Source organism: Myripristis murdjan, chromosome 15 (genome assembly GCF_902150065.1).
Source record: "Myripristis murdjan chromosome 15, fMyrMur1.1, whole genome shotgun sequence".
NCBI classification, from domain to species: domain Eukaryota; kingdom Metazoa; phylum Chordata; class Actinopteri; order Holocentriformes; family Holocentridae; genus Myripristis; species Myripristis murdjan.
In genome coordinates this window covers 25,425,954-25,447,944 of record NC_043994.1, presented here as the reverse complement: position 1 = coordinate 25,447,944, position 21,991 = coordinate 25,425,954, and the positions used below count along the sequence as shown (strand labels likewise).

The 21,991-nt window shown below is 41.0% G+C and overlaps 1 protein-coding gene across 1 annotated transcript in view; it reads left to right on the top strand.

Moving 5' to 3' along the window:
- Window positions 1-21,991, top strand: part of plpp4 (phospholipid phosphatase 4) — a 59,805-nt gene that overhangs the window by 12,239 nt on the left and 25,575 nt on the right. Inside the window, exons 2-3 of the mRNA XM_030069871.1 lie at window positions 13,927-14,035; window positions 20,922-21,012. Coding sequence (XP_029925731.1) covers window positions 13,927-14,035; window positions 20,922-21,012 — 200 coding nt within the window. The remainder of the gene's footprint in view (window positions 1-13,926; window positions 14,036-20,921; window positions 21,013-21,991) is intronic.

Genomic DNA, 21,991 nt, shown 5'->3' with positions numbered 1-21,991 from the left:
GAAAATTTGGTAGATTGTGCTCAATGTGGAAATAAAAATGTGGTTAACCTGAGGGTAAGGTGAGTTTACCTTCTACTCTTTCACTGGGTGTGTCAGAGCATGTGTGCAGACATGCATGAACAGCAGAGCAAATCTTTATTATCGTTATTATCCTCAAATGGAAATTCAGCGCCAGTCAGAGCTAAAAGGTTTTGGGTTTGGGTCTATTTGCATATGCAAATCATGGAAACTAAAAAAAAAAAAAAAAAAAAAAAATAGAAGAGAAGAGAAGAAAACTAATCTTCTCTCTTTGCCGTGGGACAAAGAAATCCTTCAAGGCTTATAAACACACATCTCCTGCAACAAGAAAAAAAGATACAAAAACAAGATGGCAGAGAGAGACAAGGGTGAATTGGAAGACAGAATCTAAATGATATCAAAATTCACCATGGAGAAGAGCGGCACACAGACAGGAGAATGCATACAAAACCGGTAAAGGAAATAAATTCAAATAACCCCGAAGCACAAATTGCCTAAGGGCAGCGAGGGAGTGTAGTAGTGAGAGAGGAGAGAGAGTTTGCAGATCAGCGGACATCTAAGTGGCTATTCTGGAGATTCATAAGATGCACTGTAGCATCACTTTGTGTGTGTTTGTATGTGTGTGTGTAAGAGAGAGAGAGAGAGAGAGAGAGCGAGAGAAAGAGAGTACGTGCCTGCCTGCATGCTCGGATGTGTATGTATGTGTCTGTGTTTTTCTCTTCATTATTGCACCTTAACTTCTGATGCAACTAATGGCCTGGTTTAATGCTCTCTCTCTGTGTGTGTGTGTGTGTGTGTGTGTGTGTGTGTTTGTGTGCAGAGGGGTACGTCTATGTTTTCCCCTCTCTGCTGCGCTCCATGAATGAGCCTAGACTTGACGAACTGGAATTTCTCGTCTGATGCTGTCGTCTTTGACATTTGCTGGGATGAATAATGAGCATGTCAGCCCTGATAAATGTCAGTTTGGTGGCCCAATCCCTCGTCTGCGCTGAAGATCACAGCCGGTGTGAGTGATCATGGTGTCTGGGTCAAATGTCTTCCCTCCCTCTCGCTTTCCCTCTACCCTCTCTGCATATTTACCCTCCTGCCTAACTTATTAACACCCAGCCAATGCATACACACAGGACTGCACACATATATCTTGTTTGGCAATGTAGGGCCACCGCTGCTGAGAGCTGGAACGTTGTGTATAGTAAGCTCAAACACACATACACACACATCCTCTGAGGTGACTGCACATGTTAGTTATTTCGCCTGCTGATTTAATTTTCTTTGCCTGCGCAGGCCTGCTATGTTTGATAAGAATCAAAGTGGCGAGATCTAATGTAATCCAGATTTAACCTTGAATGTGCAAAGGACTCAGAGCTACAGTGACAGATAATTCTCAAGTCCTCACCCTTCAAAGACTGTGGCTTAACTGGAGGTCACAGGATGATTTCGCAGTGCTCGTCGCGAATTTAATCAAAATCCGCACTAAAATACACAAGAAATTGTTCAAAACTATCAATAATGTGCTTTGCATTCCTGGGTCTGGGAATTTATTTCAGCGTCAGCCTCTCAGAATACAGAGCAAGACCTTTTTTCTCGACTTGTCATATTGCACTTACATTTAACAGTAACACAGGGAGAAATCCATTATGGTGGATGAGCAAATTTAATTTTTTCCATTAACAGTTGCGTCAATAGACCATAACACAAGGACATGTGCATAACCCACAGTTGAATGCAATAAGTCATATGCCTGTTCTCTGGATCTCTGGTGGGTTTGCAATAAGTAATTATATAAATAAAAGAAACTACAACACTTTATAAGAACTCCTGGCAATCACATATTCATGACATTTAGTCCACCAGTATCCAAGGCTGATTTTTTTCTCCTTTAAATCTACATGGTGCAATAGACAGTAAATAGATTTATGACAATTACAATGACAATTCACATTTAGCGATGCACATACGAGACTGACATCACGTGCCAAAAAGCTCTGGTCCTGATCCAAAGGACATAGGTGCTACAAGGCAGAGCAAAGAGGTTTACTAATGAACATTTATGAAGCATTAAATTGTGAAGAGCAGAATTGAAAATGACTTCTGTAACCCAACAAATCTGATGATCTGATGCTAATGGTGTGGTAAAGCTGATGCATTTACCCAGCATGCTCCATGAATATGGAGCACTGACCTATTGAGCATTTGCAAAACCTGCTGGGAAATCATCTGAGCACAGCAGCCTGACTCCTCTCTTCCCCCGCTGTGAGCTGGATACCCCCTCACCCCCTCACCCCCTCCGCCCCGCCATGCTTCCATGATTCCCCAATACCTCAGTGTCCCCCGGCCATGTCTTGCCAGCTTCAGACCATTGCATTTCCTAATACTTGCCATGCAGACAGGGCCCTGACCTTTCTAAAAGTGTCCCTGTAGTTTTCATCCCTACAAGCCACCTGTAGTCATCTCCAGTCAGCTCTCATTTCTCTCCTCATTATACTGTTTCTTCTTTCATTCACCTTATTGAATTGGCGATTGTGAAAGGGTAATTACACAGTGTGATAGGAATTGATCCTGCATTTTCTTCTGCGTCCTGTGTCAGGGTTTTGACTGACAGGGAGCGGATGGTGTTTTCTCTCTCTATTTTTTATACCCTTTAGCCAGCTTGAGAAGGGAAGTCTCCAGGGAAGACAGAGCTGGCCGAGTGTCACTCAGCATCTGTCCCGTTCCCCTCCTCTCCTCCCTGCTTGTCACAGGGCTGATGCTGAGCATTCTTGACACGTTTGGCCGGAGCTCTGAGTGTAACTACTAACACAAACAAAGAGACAGAGAAAGGAAGTGTGACATCCCTTCCACCTGCAGGATTTGGTGTTGCATAGCAGAGTACAGTAGGGGAAGCCACCGGGAGAATACGTAATGCTTGGACTGTCGTTTTTCAACTCATCCAAACAACTGCTTCATTAACTATGCTGGCAATGGCTAAGGTGTTTTCTCTAAGGAGCATTCAGCACATCTTTATATGCATTATAATTTTCCCCTGAGCAGGTTGCTTGACTTTGTGGTCCTTGGGTAAAAAATATATTGTCCTCCTTGCTTACATTTTTTTCCTCCTTTGGCAGCGGCTGTGATGCTGGTAAAGGGTGTGAGAATTGATGTGCTCCTCTGTTTATCATAAGAGGCGTGCTATTGCCTCAGCCCAAAGCCGTAAGTCCCCCGGCCTCAGCTCTGTCTCCACACCCCAGTCTTTAAACCCATCGCCATTACCAGCCATGCTTTCCTCCACTGCCTCACATCCAGCTTCAATACCCTCCGTTCTCAAGGCTGTCTGTGCAGTCTGGCGTCTTTACAGCCAAAACGTGCCGCCTCACATTTCTATGACTTTACGTTTCTATAGGAGACTCCTGGGAGTCTGCTGGGTAGATTACTACTTAAGCCTGCCTGAATTTCCCTGTCACAAAAAGCACATTTCTGCTGGTCCCAGTACAATCAACACCACATATAAAGACACAATGATTGTCAAAACAGCACAGCAGTGCTGTGGGATACAGGTCCAATAAAGAAAGAAATAAAGCAGTGTAATTAAATCAGAGATGCATCCTCAGTCTCTCCTCTCTCTCCACTGTGACCCAGCCCTAATCGAATTGTGGCGGCGGCGCTTTATTAAATCAAGGACACCCATCTTTATTTTAATCCTGCTATTCCAGAGGAGCTAGTTTTGGCTTTGCTGAAATAGCAAACTCAGGATTTTTACTGTGCAGAGTAAGGAATGGCATTTTAAGCAATCGAAAAAATAAAAACTTCGCTGTACTCCTTTTTGACAGTAATGTTCGGTGTATTAGTTTGGAATAAGCTGAGGCTCCCCTGCAGTGACTGTCATGTGTCAGTCATGAAAAAGTTTTCTTTTAAACTCTGTGTAGGTTGAAACATTTTGGCAGCACAAATTACAAACCACCTCCTGATGATAGAAAATATCATTATGGGAATACAATAGTTCACTGTACTATAGCTATCAGACATGGGTGAAAAAGCCTTTTTTTAAAGCTGGTTTTAGCCCGACTCTGTGGGTGCACTTGGTCACATTGCCCAGCACAGTAACTATGTCCCAGAATGTTTTGTCAATTATTTCTTTTATTTCACTAACAATTTACCTGCCACATTGTCCTGATTAGGAAATCCCACATCTTTGGTATATCATACAAAAGGAAACATAAAGTTAGTATATGTGGTGATTATGTCACGTCATGCCAACTCTATCTATATGGCCACTTAAACATAAAAAAGGCCTGCGTTACAGAGCTGACTTCAAAAGAAAAACAAATTGAAAGTCCATACATTCCTTAAAAAAAGAACTAGGTCTTTTTAGAAACTTTCAGTGGATTGTGCTGACTCTGCGACATTCACAAAGAAGTCTGCTCCACGGTCGAAGCATGATCACTCTTTCGTTTGAGCCCGGGCCGTGGAACAACAAGAGTCAGACAACCTAAAGCACCTTTGGGTGCTGAGTGTGGTTTGTCTGCTCATGCAGTGCATCACTGATTTGACCTGTCTCAGCCACTACTGGGATTAGCTTTGCCTAGACTGCCTTTCAGTAAAAGCTGAAAGGCAAAAAAAAACAAGTGGCTGGCAAAATAAGGACTTCTCGGAGACACTATTATATCAATCTTTTAAAGAGGATGAAGAAATCACCGTTTGAAATTTAAAGCTGCTACAGCGTCTTTGCTTGTTTTGCTATAGACTTTGCTATAGTCAGAGACATACAACAACCCAGTGGTTTCTGCAGGTGAAATTATGCCCACCCCCCAACCCGCAAAAAAAAAAAAAAAGAAAAAAGTGATTTGCTAGAAACATGTATTCCAAATTCCCAGAACATGCGGTCATTTCAGTAGTCCCTTCACTTTCATTCACTTTCATCAATTATGGATGAACAAGTTGAGTCGCTGAATCTAAAGGGAACGTCCATCCTTTGTTGAGTATAAAAACAACGGCACAAAAAACAAACCAATTGTCAAAGGACCGTCTTCACTTCGTTTTTTGAGTTTTTTTCTTGCCCGCTATGAGGATTAAGTCGGGGGGGGGGGGGGGGGGGGGGGGGGGGGGGGGTGTTGTTCAGGTTTTGTTGTAAAGTTTTGAGCATGTAAAGCTCTTTGAGACTGTAAAAAGTGATATTGGACTTTAGCTGGCTGTGGAGAACATGCACGCTGTGATTCACTGGTCTGAATAAATAAGACATAATGATCTGAAAAAAAAACATCTGTGGTCAGCATTTCACATCTCACCAAAATTATTTCCTGTGGGGCAATTAACAAATCGCTCTTTCCTTTTCACACTTGAATGGACAATTTGAGAGATCAATGACAGAACAGTGGGTCTCAGTACAGTAACTTTCTCCCTTTTTTCACAATAATTGGAGACCTTCTTTCAGGCTCCGTGGAGCAGAAAGCTTGGGAACGAAGTTAATTGGGGAAGTTCTCAGTCAGGAATCAGAGAACCAGGAGTTTTTCTTTGTTCAATTCTGCACCGTTCCTTCTGTCTCAGTATCTCTTCTCCTCTCCATTTGATCTCCTCCATAAACATTTTCGACCCAATTATACGTTTTCAGAGGTAAAATGTATTAAGGCTTATGCTCTCATCATTCACCACTGACCATTTAGTTCTGCTGAGCGGCCAAGTTCATCAATTGGATTTGAGGGTCTTTAAGAGGCCGAATGGGAAGTTGCTAGTGGCAAATGAACCTAGAGATGCACTGAAGAGAAGACAAAGTGGAATTTCCCTCAGGGCTCAACACAACCTCTGATCCTGCTGGCCTGTAAATCTCACAGCCACTTTTCACTCGCTCCCTGCTGTAGGACTGAATGGCTCAAGTAATGAGATGGGGTGACATTAGGGAGCCATCAGGCTCTGAGAGGAAGGCAGCGAAGTACCCCTGAACTGCCGTGACTAAAAAGATATTTCTATTAAAACTTATGTCCCAGACATGGCAGATGGTCAGACCCAATTGTTTTTCCCCAGTCACTTTTCTGGACACACACAACCTGGTCCTAACATCTGAACCTATCGCCTGCTCCGTCCCTCACGTGGGTTCAAATGCAATCAAACGCCTGCAAATGAAAGTGCACACAGTGTCCTGCAGCTATGTGATTTGAATTCGGCCCAGAATTGTGATATGATCTTTAGTTTCACCTGCAGCTTTAGAAATAAAAGTTGGTCTGTTTTCTTTCTACCCTGCCTGGTCAACCAGTTCATTTCGTCTCTTTTTACTCTGCACTTTTAGATGCATTTTGCCTTGTGCTGCATATTTGTTGTAAGACGCAGCCTATAATTCATACCTGTTTTCCCTTTTTTTTGCTCTGCCATATACTATGTCTACAATAAGAAATAAAGTTGGTGTTCACCCCCCTACCTCCGACTGTGCCTCTCCTCCTCCAAACTACTGGACATACAGAGGCAAAAATGGTATTTAACATCTTATCTCAGTCTGGGAAAGTCAGAAGATGGGTATTTTGCCAAAAATGTTGGAGTATTCCTTTAAAAAGTGACTGTCATGTTTGTCTACACTAGTACAACGGGTCTTCAGAGCGTATAATTAGTAGAACGGGGCAGACTCTATTGCACATGCTGTGTAATGCCTGTGAAAAACTTTGATTTCAGCGCTAACATTTCACCAGTTGTCTGTTATTCCTCAGCGGAGAGCCGCACAGACAAATCATGTCATCTTCCCTCAGTGGATTGTTTTGTTTCTGCCACTGCATTACCTCTGTCCAGAATAATAATCCATACAGCGTTTTCACACAAGGGGTAGACGTCTTGATTTTGCAGTATATGAATGTGTCTCTAAGTTTTCTTCAACTGAAACTTCTAATCCCGCTGCTGTCAACCCTTGTTTTCTCTGGTGTTCCTTTGTTGGTGACACCATGCTGTTTCCTGACAGAGAGAAGCATGCAGAGTAGGAGTTTTTATCGATCTGGCAGGTTTTGTTTCAGGAAGGTGTAGCTGTGATCATTTCATTTTGCAGACGGGCTGCTCATTTGGCCACGCCCACAACACGTCACAAAACTTTGGTACTTAGTGACAAGGGAAGATTCTTGCTAAAATCTGACTCATGTTTTTTTTTTTTTTTTCTGTGTAAGAATTGAGATCCTGATTCTTTACAACACAATTTTTTTTGCACTCTTAGATGCAAAAAGTAAAAAAAAAATGCATCTGCTTGCTGTCTAGCCAGGACTTTAAAGAGATGACATAATATAGCAAATTGCCTGACTTGAACTTAAAAGTCTCTTTTAACAACAACAAAAAAAAACTCTTTTCCTCTCTTATATTAGAACACTTATAATATAATGCATATGGCGATGTGCTGTATAACTTTTGCGTTACTGAGGTTTGTGTGGTTTTGCAGGTGGGTTTTTGTGATGTGGTTTGTTTGTCCTTCATGGCTAACTCATTTTGGATTTTATGGTGACGTTTGAGGTGGTTATAGAGATCCGTACTGTTAGGGTTAGGGTGCGGTGCTGCGACGATGCCAAAGCAATGCTTGCAAATTGTGACTCCTTGTACATCGTTGCTGGGTTTAAACCTGAAAAAAAGTTCCACATGCTGGAATGTGCACATCATCACTCATGTCCTCGCCACTGGGATTTTCCTCAATGTCACTCCTTATTTTTTTCTTTTCACTTGAAAACTTTCTGGCTCTGTCTCCTCCGAGTAGGCTGGCTAAGTCACCACATGAACCCAGTGTGGCTGCATAGTGGAATAGGAGCGAGCGAATCGTTGTCATTTAGAAATGAGATAGATTTATGAATCGAGATCATGTAGACCACATCTCCTCTTATGTGCAGTGCTTGGCAAACCCTGTTGGCTCAGGACATTGCAGAGCCATTGAACCTGATATTTTTGAATCCCCTTGATGGGTGAAGGTCACACTCTCTGACTGCTAAGTGAGTTATGATGTAGAAGAGCTCGGTAGCCTCCCTCAACAGTAGATAAATTCTTTGTGACTGTAGTTTAATAAGAGCTCTGGGCTTTTGGCTCTTGCTTGGACGTGTTCTGCTAGCAGGTATAGTGCGATCAATATTGATAAAATCACTCTGCTTCTGTTTGGCTACATCTGTGTTAGGTTGATACATGAATACCCTCTCTCATACACATACACAGGAATCCAGCCAAAGGATTACTTGCAGACGCAGGTTTTGTCGAAATGGGAGCTTGCCAGAATTTAATAGTTTAATCCAAACTGAACTATCCTAAGCTACTGTATCCATGATTGCTTTGCAGCATATCGAACTAATTAAGGAGTAATTTCTGAACTGTTTTACATTCAGTCATGGTGGCAGAGCTCAAGATACGTATTCCCAAGGCCATATCCGTACTGTCTCCCCACACGCTGCTGTAAATCAAGGGCTTTCAAATTAGCTGCTCTTATTGTTCTTGACGCTGCCATGTGCTATATCTCTGTTGAAGTGTGGCAGTTGGGTGAGAGAGAGAAATAACTCAGTTTTATCCTCTTGCTTGTGGTTCTGCTTGCCAGTTTCAGAATATGCATCAAGCAGAGATGGATAGGAAATGATGATGATAAATTTGCCCAACTGCAGATCTTTCAGTAAGAGGAAAAGAGGATGATGCAAAGTGCTAAAAAGTTTTTTTTTTTTTTTTTTCTTCTGTTAGGGAAGGTCAAACTTAAAGTTTTACATCCAGGACCAAAGGGTAATTATAATCTCTTCTGTATGGAAATTAATGCGGATGTATGTGTGCATACCCTTTGTCCATTGAACATTAACGACCCCTACAATTAGGAAAACCATTAGGAGGAAATGAGGCTTCTCAGCACTGTAACTCCCTGAAGTTTCCACAGTATGATATCAACACTGATTGTCATTAGGAATTTAACACATTCATTAGGCTTAGTCAGTTATCTGGGCTCTAACAGTCTTTCAATAAGGTTTTTGTCCTTATTGAAGGCATTGTGCCTCTGCTCAATAACGCGACTACACAGAGCTAATCCTGGTAAATAAAGGAGAACAAGGTGCTCCCCAGACAACCACCAGGCGGTGCTGAGGTCAGGGCCTTTTGTGTGCCTTGTATTTATGGGCACTTATAAACTCATCTATTCTGGGGAGAGTTTGTGTCAGAGGACGTGGGGTCTCATGGTAGCGCTGATGAGAGTCTGCCTCTGCAGACAAACGATGATCGGCCCCTGCACTGCGAGCAGGCATGATCAAACAAGATCAAACTCTGCTCCTCTGTGGCTTTGCAACTTCATGTCCTCCCCTGTTTTCAGTTTAACCAGCCCCAGTCTTGTTTTTAGATTTTTTTTTGTTCCTCGAGTTTTTTTCTTTTGCTTTGCTTTTGCTATTTTGAAGATTTTTTTTTTTTTTACTTAGACCTCATATCTTTGTATTTCTCTACCTCCTTGTTCCCATCTCTTTCTCTTTATCTGTCTCACTCTCTCCTTATGTCTCTCTCTTGTTCGCAGACAGTAGTTGATCCAATGTGATTGCAATTTTTCCCCTGGGAGCATGCTGTGTATTGCCTCTATGAGTTCTGACATTAGCACTGCTAATGTGGCAATGATCTGCATCGTCCTTCCTCCCTCGCTGACAAATGTACCCTCTGTCACAACCTGTAATGGATGCACATCTTATTACTTTGATCTCAGCCTGTAAATGACAATAGAAGCACATCCATTTCCACGAAGGACAGATACCTCTATCCAAGGGGTTGGAATAAAAGATAAAGGCTTGATTAATTCTAACTGTGTTTGATGCTGTGAGCCTTGGAGCCTAGACTGAAGCCTATTGGAGTCTTTTTTAATAAAGTTTATAGTTTGAAAGAGCACAGTGAGGCAAAAACTCAATCTCAATCTTGAGCCAAGGGCAATCCTTTGTGGTTTGTATTGATCCGCTGGAGGAGATTTGATGCTAATTCTCAAAAAGAAAAAAGGAATATTATTCCATGTCCAAGAGGCATTTACACTTTGAGGTTATGAATCAGATCATCTCCAGCAAACATTTTAATGTTGAATAGATGTTGATCTGACGGCTAGCACCAACGCTGAGAACCCATTTGAAGAGTGCCAAAATGAAAGCTGAGACATCCATTATTGTCTGCAGCCGCCACCTACATCCTTTTTTGAGATCTGGAAATAAATATCTTTCCAATATCAGTTCCAAACAGCCACCAGAGCTGTTTTATTTGGAAGCTGATTGTCATAATAGCATATTGTCAAAATGGCACGCTTGTATCGAGTAGACACTGAATCTGACCACCTCCTGCGTGCCACTGTGCGTGAAATGCTCGCTGCATTTAATAGATGTCATGATATTTTATTTCACCACAGCTTTTACAGAAACACATACCCTGTGATAAGGCCATTGCTGTGTCTCATGATAGTTGCGATTTTGTGCACGTATATCCTAACATAAGACTTACCAAAGCGAGCATCCTGCAGAGTGCTCTTTAGATCTGGGGTTACTTTAGGTGAATGTTTGCCTGAAACTCATTAAGATGTTAGGGGCCTGGCTGCACGATAAGCTGTGCACAATGACAGGTTGACCACTGCAGTAGTCAGTGACCTGGGAGATGGTGAGGGCCTGTATCTGTGTGTGTGTGTGTGTGTGTGTTTGTGTGTTGGGGTGGGAGGCATTGATTTGCCTTGATTGACTCCATGTCTCTACATGGGTCAGTTTGCTTTAAATCCCTGAGGACTGAAATAACGTTTTCTGTCTGTGAAGTCTGAACAGGGTGGCTTGATAGAAAAACAGCTGGGAAAATTGAGTCATTCATGAGGCATATTGTGTGTCATTAGCACAGAGTAATTTGTTGTGCACCGCGTGCCGTAAATCCATTGCAACAGCAGATACATGCACAGAGGCCCAGCACGTTGTAAAATGAGCTAGCACTGATTACTGTGCTCTCTACAAAAAAAAAAAAAAAGTGATGACGCGGTGATCAGCAGACCAACAAATAGATATGTCTTTAAATAATTAAAAAACATTAAAGTAATTAAATTGGATTGCATGCCATCAGCATTAAGAGATTTTTTCCACAAAATATAAAAAATGACCAAATGAATAAATAACCCCATGTTTATTCAGGAAAGATTTTCTGAGCATTCATGTGCCTTTTAGGCAATGACCTGCCTCACATTTCTGCAGTAAAACTCATCCACAGCTGCGAGCTGCCCAGTTCACTCTCACTTCTCTGCTGTTGGCCACCGAGCAGCCTCACCAGAACAGATGGGTGATCACTTGTTTTCTGAAGGGCACAAAGTTGTTGAAAAGTATCACTTAATCACTTTCTCTGTTGACTTTTAATTATCAACTGGTCTGGGCAGTTGAAATGGTGTCCCTCTGAAAGAATGAAGACTGTTTCTCAAATCTTTATGCAGCTACATTATAAAACATATTTTACCACTTTATGGTAAAACATGTTGTCCTTACTTCAATCCTTACCTCAGTGGCCCGGGTTCAATAATAGCCTGAGTCCCTTACTGGACATCATCCCCTCTCTCTCTCTCCTGCCTTTCCTGATTCTCTCTCTTATCACTGTTGAATAAAGGAGAAATGCCAAAAAAAAAAAAAAAATCTTTAAAAAACAAAATTGCAAATTTCAGTTGATAATGTTGGCCCACAAGCCAGACAGCCTTATAGTACTATAGTCTCCATGAAACACAAGAGAGCGGCTGATCAATTTACAAGCCGGGGATCATACTCAAATAAACTGATAATTAAGTAGTTATATTGTATTATAGAGAATTTTTTATTTCTCCTTTATTCAACAGTGACAGTAGAGAGTCAGGAAAGCCAGGGAAGAGAGAGGGAGTGGCATGCAGCAAAGGGCTCGGGACATATTTGAACCCGGGCCACTGAGGTAAGGACTTATGGTTATTTTTTTAACTCCGTCACTAGGGGTCACAGGGAGAAATTAACCTGACAATCCCACCAGATCTTGAGCTGTCCAAAAAGCCAAATTTCACCCCGCCCAAAAAATGTTGAAACTTCTTTTTTGGTTTCTTTGTTGCTTGTTTCGTGCAGCTACACTGTACACTAGTTTTAAATTGTCGACTTATGCTTTGAGGCGCGCATTTGAATTACTTGGTGTTCATTGAGCTGAGGTCCTAGGAAATAGCTTGTGACACCGCTGTGGAATAGAGGAAGCCGCTGAATTGTTTGGGTGCGGGGTGACAAAAAATCTTTGTTCGGACGACAGAGAACAAGGTCGTGTCTGACAGATCTCTGGGTGCCCAAAGGGAGGCAGGAGGAAGCAGGGGCATGCTAATTTGTTCCTATTCAATATGAGGGTGAGACAGCAGGGCTCTTTAGTGCAGGTGATCTAGGGTGAAGTCGCCCTGTCCATAGAGCTGCCTGTCTCAGCATTTATCTGCGATTGTGGAAGAACTCCAACCCTTTGTGATTGTGCTCTGAAAAAAAAAAAAAAAAATCACAATCCTTTAGAAAACACCATGAATACATAATCAGATGTACAATGCTCACACTACCTGTGTTTGATTCACTAAATACTGACATGAGACAAAATGACATGAAATTAAAATTTGGATACAAATCCAAAGTTTGATGACCATACCAGTGATTTTGAATGTTTGGCCCGTTTCCTCCAGTTTAGCCACTTTTTACCAACCATTTTGCAAATCATTCGTGGGTACTAAAGATTTCACAACATATAATCAAAATCCCTCGATTTTCAAATATGAACTTGTGGTTGAAACACCCACCTAATAGTGTTCTGCATCTGTGGCGAACAAAATTATCACCATTCATAAACCACAGAACTAGTATTTAGTGTGTAAAGCAAACATTTCCCCGGGGACTATTTTCTCGTACAATTTCCAGCAGTTCCAGTCATCAAAACACAATAATACTGACGCTTTTAGTAAAACTGATAACCTTACGACGGTGATGGAACACTGTGGTGAAGAAAGTTTGATGTCTTGGAAAGTAAATTTTCATATCGTAGTGGAATGAATGGATTATAGTAGCTGGATAAAAGGTGAGAAAAATAACATCAGAATTCAGAACTACATCTGCTTGCTTCAGCAAAACAATAGCAGAAAGTTGAAGCATATACAATTTGTAGATACTATGCTAAACATGCAAAATCACTGCTGTTGCCCTTCAAATGAGTAATGGCCTGCCATTACTCATTTAAATTAGTGAGCTGTTGTAACTGGAAAGTCGCAGGTTTGATGCCCCCGACAACCAGTTTATGTATCCCATTAAAGTAAGGCTGGTCACACAGTAGAAGATGCACTGGATAAAGGTTTGTTGTGAATGCCTTGATGACCGAACATTACAGGCCCTGTGTTACACCCGGCACAAAGCGGCACCAACCGCGATGCAAGCGTCTTTGCAAGTTTCCAACCGATGCAGTTGTCATTTTCCTGTCCAGTGCCCACATTGTGTGCCCATGGGCATGCTGGTCTTAAAATGAGGAGCGGTCAGGTGCATTGTTGGTGCATTGCAATCTGCAGGCACTTGAAATCAACTTGAAATCAACAAACATGTCTGAAGTCAGTGGCACAGTTTTCACTGTTATTTTAAGGTCATTATCAAGATAGTTATGTGCAACTACATAGGCAGGTGCCAGTGTGTGTCCACTCTGCTTGTTCCACACACAGGGACGCCTGCTGCACCTCAGGGGAGATTTGATGGAGTCCTGCACACCTGGCTTTTAAAGGGAATGAGAGATGGCACTCTGATTGGTTTATTGCATATTACACCCAAAACACAATCATGATTAATGAAGAGACTCAGTACAACCTCTTTAAACCACACACCTGGTGCAACAGCCCTTTTTTTCTGTCATTAAAATCGCAAAAGTGGACTTTAACAAACCCTTAACGCACTTGCGCCATGCTCTTCATACCACGCATCATTAAAATACAGCCCATTATGTGTTTGTTTTATCCCACAGATTCACAGAGTTCCTGGAGCCTTTTGAGAGAGTCATTCAACCAGAGGAGCTTTGGCTCTACAAGAATCCTTTGGTGGAGTCAGACCACATTCCCAAGAGGGTCATGTTCGTAAGTACCTGCCTCAGTAACCCATTCTTCATATCACACTCTTAATCACCACTAAATACTTGATCATTATTGAGATCTACTTTATTTGTGGTCAAGAGCAGCACACAGCCTCTGCTTAATTAATGCCCCTGCTTGGTTCTTAGTAATTGGTTTAGCATAGAAATCGCTCATCTGCTTTGATCAATACTGTAAAACATCTCACTGCTGCTGAGGTGAAGCCTAAGAATAGTATAATAGATGGAGGGAGCGCATTATGGAACTAGGTTGATTAGTATTTCTGACGTAAAGATCTTCCCCTTATGGGCAGAACTGAGCAGGGCAGGTTTGTGATTCAACTCTAACCAGCACAACGTGGAAAGGGAGCATTTCCACTGACATATGCTGCGAACAACAAGCAAATAACCCCCCCAAATCTCTAGACAGATGCTTGTATCCAGCACATATTGGAGCATCTGTACTGATCTCATTCTCAATGCAATTCTCCGCAGAAATGAGCAACAGTCATTTGCTGGAATACACTTAGAATATACTGGGTTTCTCGGCGTTCATTTTAAATGTAATATTGTTGTCACATGCTGTCTCCAGACTGAGATGGCAAGCATTAGATGGGCCCATTTTCAGAGAGAGAGATGATGGTAAACAATGACAATGCCGAGGTTCCCTGCAGCAGAGAAAACAGCTGCTGTAAAGGTTGAAATAGTCCCAACTGTGCTGTCTGCCACAACAAATTTCCATGTGCTCAAAGGTCACTTTTTCTTTTAACTAGGGTAACAAAATTAGACCCGCTCATGACATCACGTATTTGGAAAACAATTTTAATATGATCGTTTTGTGTGTTCCCTATTATATTTGACAGTTGCAGCTGCCCTCTCGTTGGATGTAGAAAATGTGATGTAAGCCAGCTGAAACTGTACATCCCAGCGGCCTCGGCACAATGTGCAACCTGATGAGGCAGAATGGCTTTTTAACCAGCGATAATGTGAATGCCTTTTTAATGTGTTTACCGTACTACACATCTAGGGAAAAAATGGTATTTTGATGATGATAATAATAATGACAGTGATGATGATGACGATGGCAGCTGTCATGTGCCCTATACTGTGCATATATAACCAACTTTGGCATCAAGCCATCACTTATAGGGGCTCAGTAGAAGGAAAGAAGAAAAAGGATAACTACCTCAAGGGATAATTCTCCTTATTTTCAGCCTTATTTGGGCCCTATTTTCCTTGTTAATGTTGTCATGGGGATAATTGTGTGCTAAATTCTGCTACTTTCTTCACTGCTGAGCCATGTGCTTCCAGTTCGCTGGGAGCACCGTTCTCCAATACACACCCAGAGGGCTAACACTGGAACCAAAAAGCGACTAAAGCACTCTCTCAACACAAGAGCCGTTACACCGCACTGAGACCTGCCCACATCCAGTTCCCACATACCCACAGCCTGAAACTTGTCTGTATTGCAGTATTGTGTGTAACTCGCATGAGCTTGTTGCAAATTAGACCATTAAAGTAGTCTAATGTTGCGCTCCTGTCATGCTCTAATGCTGTATTCATTTCCTATCAGAATTTCTTTAACAGCTGACTGGGAGAAAAAAACAAAAACAAAAACAAAAAAACATTCATGTCAGCCTCCTTGTGGTAATTAAAGCAGGGTTTGTAGAGTCACTTATATTCACACTGTCACAGTTAATTGTTGTTATGAAAAGTAAGCAATATCTGCAGTTGCCTGTTTATGGTTTATTGTGAATGTATACACACAAATAATTTTAGTGAGTGAAACATATGAAAGTTGTCAAACTAAAGCGAGAAAGTTCTGTTTTTCCAACATGACATGAACGCGGCGCAAGACTAACTGCCAGCAAACTAATTAGACAATGTGGTGAGCAATTAAAAAAAGAAAAAAAAAACAAAAACAATCATCAAATGGAGTAGTATAAATGAAAGACTATTTAAAGCTATTTAATGGCTTGTGGAGTTGCAGTGAGTTATTGTGTTGAAAGGATGTTTTATAATCACTTTTTGGGTTCGGCGCGTCGGGTTTGCTTTTGGCCCTTGAGTTTTGGAGAGCAGCAAATGTGAAGTATGTAAAACTCAGTGAAGTACATTACTAAATCTTAAAGGAACATTTCACCAAAATACAAATAAGAAATATTAGTGTATAAACCCAGCATTCACACAGATTGTGGGTGGATAGATACTGTATGCTGGTGTTAATCGGTAGGAAATAGTTTCCAGTGAAGCTCTCCGCGCCTGAGGGCTGTGTGTTATGCAGGGTAACCATGTCATGGTTTTTGGAAAGAGCTGTGGCTGCTGAGTTTTTCCCAACTGTAAATTTTTGATGGTTTGAGCTCCATAAACAAATACCCACCCAGCCCCATTGTATGGAGACGCTGGGAGAAATTGCAGCAGCCAGTAAGTTTTGCTAACTCACACAAAAACTATCTGGATGGATAAGCTGCACCGAGAAAATAGCTTTTTTTTCACATTGGGTGAAGTATAACTATTAAAAAAAAATCAGTTGACAGTTGATGGCAAAAAAAAAAAAAAAAATGGATATAAGGTGTAGGCTGAAAGAATAAATATAATTATAAGCATGTGTCAATGCTTAAAATAAATAGAAGTGGAATTGCTTACAAATATAAAGTGAATTGCTCAACAACAATTGATTAGTAGGGTATATTTCTTAGGCATTTTAAAAGTGCACATTAGTTAAACATTCAATGGACTTCACAGGTAGTAAACACACACACACACATACACACAAACTCCCTGTGTCAATCACCTGGAGCACCGGGGGGCCAGCCAACGGCAGCAGATAAGCCTATGGGCTATCAACCGCACTCCATTATTTCCATTTCCCTCTTCAATGGGCTTCATAAAAAATGTTGACAGATGTCATTAACTTCAGTGCCCATTGATCTCTGATGATGACAGGCCACTAAAATATCAGTGGAACAGAAAAGCCTCTTGCCCATATGCCGCTTGGAAAAAGTGGTGGTTGTGATGACATTGAACAGTCGCTCTCCTTCAATGTCACCCGTCTGACGATGGCCCTGAGATGTGGGAAATTTATCTGGGCATTAAAAATAGGCCATGGAGAGGATTTCCATGATGCAACTCACTGACTCACTGTGACCTTCATTATGATATATTAGACTGAATAAAGCTTCAAGAGTCACCCTTGTTTGTTTTAACTTGAATTCTCTCATTATCGGTATATTTTGTCATGCATGGGACTGGCAAGGCTGTCTTGGGTCTGTCACCCTGAATGCATTGTTGTCTGGGCCAGCGATCTGACAATGCAAACCTCCTGATCAGTAACTGTAGTGAAAGGTTATATTAATCACAAGGGTATGCGTAAACACAAGCAAACACCGTACAGCTTACAAATTAACAAGTCAAATCCGGGACAACGGCACCTGAAAATTAAACCGCCTCCTCAGAGGAAACCCTGCCTATTCCAATACAAAGTTCACATAGTCGCGTAATTAATAAATGAAAAGGAAAATGAGCTCCTCAGAAAGCAAGATACATGATGTAAGCAGCCACTCAGAAATTAACTCAAACTGGTTGTGATGAATATGATTGACTGGGTGACATTTGCACAGAAGCAACACTGAAAATCCCCCTGAAAGCCACAAAGGTGAGTTTATCCTTCTGGTACAAAGGAGCTTTGAGCGAGACACCAATCGTTTGATGAGATTTATGCAAATAGGGAAGTATACTTACCATTGTCACCTGTGAAAAAGAGACAATTTCATGCTAATTATGTTGACAACTCGAGAGACGTGTGACCCTCGGAAAAGAAACGATTCGACAAACACTTCTGGCAACACTTGTGGCACTGAGTTCAACGCGACATGTGGGCCTTCTTCTGGGCTTATAAAACAATCTACAAAATCATATATAAATGTAAACACGTCAACAAACAGTATAGCAATGCAATTAACCGACAGTAGATTAAGATAATGGATTATTTCCAGTTGGCATATGTGGCATATGGCATAATGTGCTGCAACCTGCATATATTTGCATGAAAACCAACTGTTTTTCTTTTCTTTTCTTTCAAATAAGCTATACATTATTTTACAAACCCCTATGGAGGCCATCTGTCAAAATGCATCTGTTTTCTGATATATAATTATTCTCAGTGCTGCCAGTACCTTCTTTGGCCATGCCATGCACATTGCCAATGGATGAAGTTGTTACCTTTTACAATGATGCTATTCCAAGACATGTGACCATTTACTTCATGGTACATCAATCTTTTTGTAGACATAAAATGTGTTTCCGCAGCACCCAAAATTCAATTACTACCGTTGCCTAATCTAAATGTAACTCCTCACACTGTAATTTTGGCTGTTTGTGCAGCTAAGGGGAAACACTGGCAGGACATGATATATGAAGCTTGCAGGTAAGCCAGCACTGACCAGATGCTGACAACGACACCACCACTGAGCCAGTGGTGCCTTTTAACTCTGTTTACGTAGTTGCTGCCACCTGAAGATCGATTTATGTCATCACACACTCTTTCACAACCTCAGTGATGAGCTGATCTCACACTCTGGGGCTGAAGTGTGTCTTAAAATCACAGGAGTCTCTTGCCTCCTTCACTTGATGTGTTTTCTGTTGAAACAGGTTGTTGCCGTGCGAGTCGGAACGTAAGGCAAAAAGAAACATTTCAAAAGTTTAAACCACAAGATGACCAGTTAAGGAAAAAGGCAGCTGTATTTGATGAGAGAGGAGTGGTTGTGATTGTGTAACAAGAAAAAATGGACTAAAAATGTATGCGCATCCCAACACTCGCCATGTGTGTGAGTTTTTACAGACTGCAGTTTCTGTTCACACCCATCAGTCCAGCATGACATCACCACTGAAGATGGTAATGGAAATTTGATATGAAAGCCAAATAAATAAATACACACATAAATAAACAGATAAATAATTTAGCATCATTTTTGACCTTTCAAATCAGTGACTTTGCAGATATTTCAACTTTAAAGAGCAGTCATAAATAATACATTTTATTTATCAGCACCTTTCTAAACAACCAAGGACACCTTACAGGCAATAAAACACTAAAACAACAGTACACAACACAGTAATTTAAAAATAAATAATAATAATAAATAAGAGGCAAAATGAACAGCTGGGGAGGGATGATGAGAGTGAATATGCCAGTTTCAACAGGTGGGTCTTGAAGTGGGATTTGAATGATGTTATAATGTCCAGTTGATGATCATGGATAACATTTTGGCAAGTTTGATGGGCATCACTAACGGCTTATGTTGCTTTAATCACATGAACAAAATATTTTAATACATAATTAAATCTATGTCTTTGTTTCTGGTACTGCTGCCCATCTGCATCAACTATTCACCACCCTTGGATGTGAGACCATAAATAGTCTGTATGTTGCATATTGTTGAATATTCTGCAAGTGTGAAGAATTTATGTGGATCTACTGTGAGATTAAAAAGTATGATAAATATAGTGTACCCTCAGTGGTCTCTTTATTAGGTACACCTGCGCAATCCAATCCAACTGTTTGTGCCATAAAGTTTACTTTCCTGCTGCCTATAATGCTCAGGTTTTTTTTTTTGTGTGTGTGTTTTTTCCCACAGTAATAGAGGTGCTCATTCAATTCTATGTTTGGCATTGAGCTCATAGTTAGTGCTGCTGTTGTAGTGGAATGCATTTTATTGAAAGCTGTTTCCACTATTCTGTCCCCTCTAATTGTATATAAATAGGGAGGACAAAAAATCAGAAACACCTCTCAATATAATATAGTCCAGTACAAGACCTCTGCAAACTACAACCTCAGTGATAAACAAAGAATTAAATGTACACATTCTCCACAATGTCAACCAAAACTTACTTTAAAGGTAGAATTTATGGCAGAGCTGTTGTTGCACTGAACTGCATTATTAAGTGGACCTAATAAAGTGGCCACCGAGTGTATGTTTATATAGTTAGGGTTTGAGTGTAATTTGACATGTGACTTAATCCTAATTCAGCTATTCATTACGGTGCGCTATACTCACTATTCAGTATAATTACCTCATTGTACATGTACCATTAATGCCCATGACATTTCCCTCTGCAGGTGCAACCATACTGTATGCATGAAAATTGAATCTATATAAACTATATGAACAGAATCTGATGTTTACTGCCCATTGTATGCTTTGCACTGTATTTGAGGTTGTGCTGCTTTTGTACTGTGTTTGTCAACAGCCAGAGTATTTCAATTTGGAAGTCTGTACATCGTAAGCAGACGATCTGACTGTAATTATCAGTTGTTTCTTCCCCTTGCTGAATAAATTGTCGTCACTCTAATTCAAGCAGCAAAGGGGAGTTTAAGTGTGAACTTGCGTCCGAGTGTGATTGCAGGTATAAGTCAACCTACATCAGTGGGGATACCGAGGTGCAAATTGGATTATAATTGGCAGAGATGTACAAATGCACAGACAGCTGAACTGATATGTGGTACCCATGGGAAATTCAATACAGTTTGTGTGGCATAATGGAACTGAAAGCTGCCCTTTGTTTTTGATAACACTGTTGATCGAGGCAAAGAAGAAGAAAAAAAAAAAGAATTTGGCCAGAAAGTAATTAATACTTTCTAGGCCATGAATAATTACCAAACAAAAAAGGCCCACATCACTTGTCACGTGAGAGTCAAGAGTCTTTTTCTACAGAGGAAACCCCAGAGAAAAATAAAGAGCTTTGGCATGTTCATTTGCCTTTTTAAAATTAACTCAGAATAACAGATAGCTCTATGTCATTCCCTGAAGCAGAAGTCCAGACCCAGTGGAATGCTCTCGAGCATCTCTAATGTCAGTGCAATAACTCTACATGTTTTTGTCTTTATTTCCTCGCAGGCCATTTCCTTCCTCACCCCGTTGGCAGTGATATTTGTGGTGAAGATAATCCGACGGACGGACAAAACAGAGATCAAAGAGGCATGTTTAGGTATGTGAAGGCAGTTACTTGAATGTTAGGTGAAGCTTTTGTCTGCAAACCTGCTTGGGAAAAGAAAATCAAGGGTCAGCAGGTAATAGCGTTGCACTTCAGTGCTGCTGGACAATTACTATTTTTTTTTTAAGCAGCTACCAGTTGATATGCAAATAAACAACCTTCAAAAGCTTTATCTCTTTCCTAGTATCCTGCTCTTAACTATCTGTTATCTAATCCTCATGCCTGGAAGCAAGGTATAACTGTACATCCAGTTCCACTTTATTGCTGAATTTGTGCTTAATGGTGCAGATCATTCAATTGTCTGTTCCATTATTATAGCCAATATGGCATTCCAGAAACTAATCATAATTGCATCAGCTATGAGTATTTATATCCACTTAAAATTTCATGCTATTTGTTTAAGTCTCAACGAGCAGTCTGGGCATTTCTTTCATGTTGATTTTTTCCCTTTCGCCATTTCCCTTGGGTTGGGCAGCCTGTAGAGGCTGAGGCACATCAGAGAGCATTAAGAAAGTTTAACACAAATCCAATTAAAGAGACACAGAAAGATGAAGAGGGTGGAGCGAGGGTGGCTCAGTGCATCAGTGTAGAGATTACAGTCCTGTGTAGCATTTAACAAGCTCCATTACAGCCCGCAGAGCAGCACTGCTACTGGGTTTTATTGCGGCACAGGAAAACATCATCATTCAGAAGGAGAACAACAACAACAAAAGAAAAACACGGAAAGCAGCTTATTGTAGCAAGCTTCGACAAGAGCATAATTCTGAACTTGTGTGGTTTCCAAGCTACGCGTTGATCTGTCCGCTTTCCTGGTCTTTCTCAAGATATAATCACCTCAGTGATAAGTGCCTGTTCCTGTGCTCCCACTAATTTAGTTCAAAGTTGTCCCCCAAGGTCCTATAATTTTTAATATATGGAACAAATTTTAATACTGATATAACTGATCTAGCATAAACTAAGGCGATTGAGGTAG